Genomic DNA, 2,353 nt, shown 5'->3' with positions numbered 1-2,353 from the left:
TGTGACAAAGCTTAAAGAAACGCATGTTAATGTTCAATATTTCAATATTTTTTCTTTTGTCTCTTACTTATAAATCTGATAATTAAAGCAATATATAATATTGTATTCCATATTACATAAAAAAATCATAATGGCATATCTCTCGGTCAAACTTCATTTCTTTTAAAACTTAGAAATCACTTAGATAACTTTATACACGATCATTTATAACAATGTAAATCGTAATCATTGCATTAATATTTAACATATATACTCTTATACGTAATATATGTATATCTGTGTGTGGATGATTCTTGTCTCGAGTCTCTATAATATATCGTCTAATGTAATAATAAAACTATAATACTAAATCAAATATTGAGGTACCATGCCTTTCCGAGATCAGAGTCTGTTTCTGTTTTCTCTTTTTTTTATTTTTGTTGCATAATTATTTTTATGCAGTTTTATACCAAAATTTATTGTCGATTTTAAATTAATTCATTACAATATAGTCTCTCTTATTAAAATCGATTCTCTTTTAAGATTAATCGACGGTTTATTGAGACGTCGATTAAATAGGACAATGATTATGATAAAATATATACATGAAAAACTTTTTAATTCCTATTTTATTATAAAATTTACAATTGTATGATATTTTAAAGATATTGTTCGGGATAAAGTAAAAATTTTTTCTTAATTATCATATCAAATTTTTATCTATTAACTCAAGATCAATACAAAGTGTAATTAAATCAATTAAGTTACTAAAAGTGTGAATTTTGAATCAAACTCAAGCTCGGGCTGGCCAGTACTCTATTATATATGTATACATATGTGTGTAGAGTCCTTATTAAGGAGTTTCACGGAAAACGTTCGCAACATATTTCATTAATTTTATTTTGCGTTATAAAACACTCGAGTTCGAGGATAGAAATTAAACTCTTTTTGGGATATTTATAATATTTATTATATTATACTTAGAATTTTTCATCTTTAATTTAATTTCTTAGCATGCACAGCCGGTTCTTGAAATATCGCGCAACTTGTTTCTTTTATTTTCTAATATTTCTCTACAACTAATTCTTTAAAATGAGAAAAAATATTCTTTATAAAATTCAAATTTATGAAATTAATATGTTACATAAGAAAAAATTCGCATACAAAAATTTGCAAAAAAAAAAAAAACGTAGGCAATGCAATATTATAATAATTGTATATAGAGGAAGTTTTATTATAACATCTATTATTTACTCAGTATTTACAACTGTTTATAGAATGATTCTCCATAATTTTTATGTCATCGACCGAATATTTTCCATCGAAACTCTCATATTTACGCATTATATCGCACAATCAAATTCCTCTATTCTAAAGTGTTCTTCTATTCTAAATTAGCTGAATTCCTCTAAACTAAATTTTTCTTTTTACGCTACTGCTTATTGTTTCCCATTTTGTCATATTTGACACAATAATACAGTGAGAACAAAATATACTATGTAATAACATTTCCAATCAATTCGTGTCATTTGGAATAAGAATAAAAAATAAAGGAAAGATTAGAGGAAATGCTCGACATTGCTCGACTCCAATAACTTTAGAATAGAGGAACTCTGCTATATGCATATATTGTATTTTCACAATATAATCATGTGTGTATATGTATATGGATGATCTTTATGTGATGGTAGGCACTGATGGGGGTGGATGGCTGCATAGCGAGCAGGTTCAAGCAGGCTAGTCTTGGACCAATCTGTATATGTGATGCTGAGCACCGTGTTCAGATGCCGATACTTCGAACACATATGCCGTACACAATAACGTTTCCTGCGTATCCCTGTTCGTGACAACCTGAAAAGAAAAAAGGTAAAAATAAGAAAATATTTCTATAACATACTTCTATAACATTTATAGCACAATTATTTGTAACTAATTTTTTGTTCATATAAAGAAGAAGAAATATAATAATATCAATATTCTAACAGAATTTTGTAATATAAATGGTAAAATCAAGACAAATAAGTTTAAAATTAATGGGATAAACTCAAAATATAATTTTTTTTTTAAATAAATTTGAATCCGATATTTCAAAGAATCTTTAAGTTTTTATTCAAGAATAAAGAATTATTTATAATACATAATATATAAAACACATTGACACATATGATGTCATACCTGAAGGATGGTGAAATTTTCGAGAACGCTATTCATCATGTACTTTTCTGGCAGGTGCTTCAGTTTGTGGATGAAATTAATCATATATTCGCACATAGGTGAACGGCTAATACGGTAAACGAACCTGCCATTCTCAAACCTGGCGTACTCCGTCTCTACCTTCTCTACTACCTGCTTTCCGAAAGAGCATACTTTCGTC

At 27.5% G+C, this 2,353-nt stretch overlaps 1 protein-coding gene across 1 annotated transcript in view; it reads right to left on the bottom strand.

The window, feature by feature from the left end:
• Window positions 1-1,716: 1,716 nt before the first annotated feature.
• LOC108693909 (transcriptional enhancer factor TEF-1-like) overlaps window positions 1,717-2,353 on the bottom strand; it is a 161,473-nt gene continuing 160,836 nt past the window's right edge. The window contains exons 8-9 of the mRNA XM_018203106.1: window positions 2,155-2,260; window positions 1,717-1,830 (exon numbers count right to left, since the gene is read on the bottom strand). Coding sequence (XP_018058595.1) covers window positions 1,717-1,830; window positions 2,155-2,260 — 220 coding nt within the window. The remainder of the gene's footprint in view (window positions 1,831-2,154; window positions 2,261-2,353) is intronic.

Source organism: Atta colombica, unplaced genomic scaffold (genome assembly GCF_001594045.1).
Source record: "Atta colombica isolate Treedump-2 unplaced genomic scaffold, Acol1.0 scaffold111, whole genome shotgun sequence".
Classification (NCBI taxonomy): Eukaryota; Metazoa; Arthropoda; class Insecta; order Hymenoptera; family Formicidae; genus Atta; species Atta colombica.
Note: the sequence above shows the minus strand (reverse complement) of the source record. Positions and strands in the feature narration are given on the sequence as shown.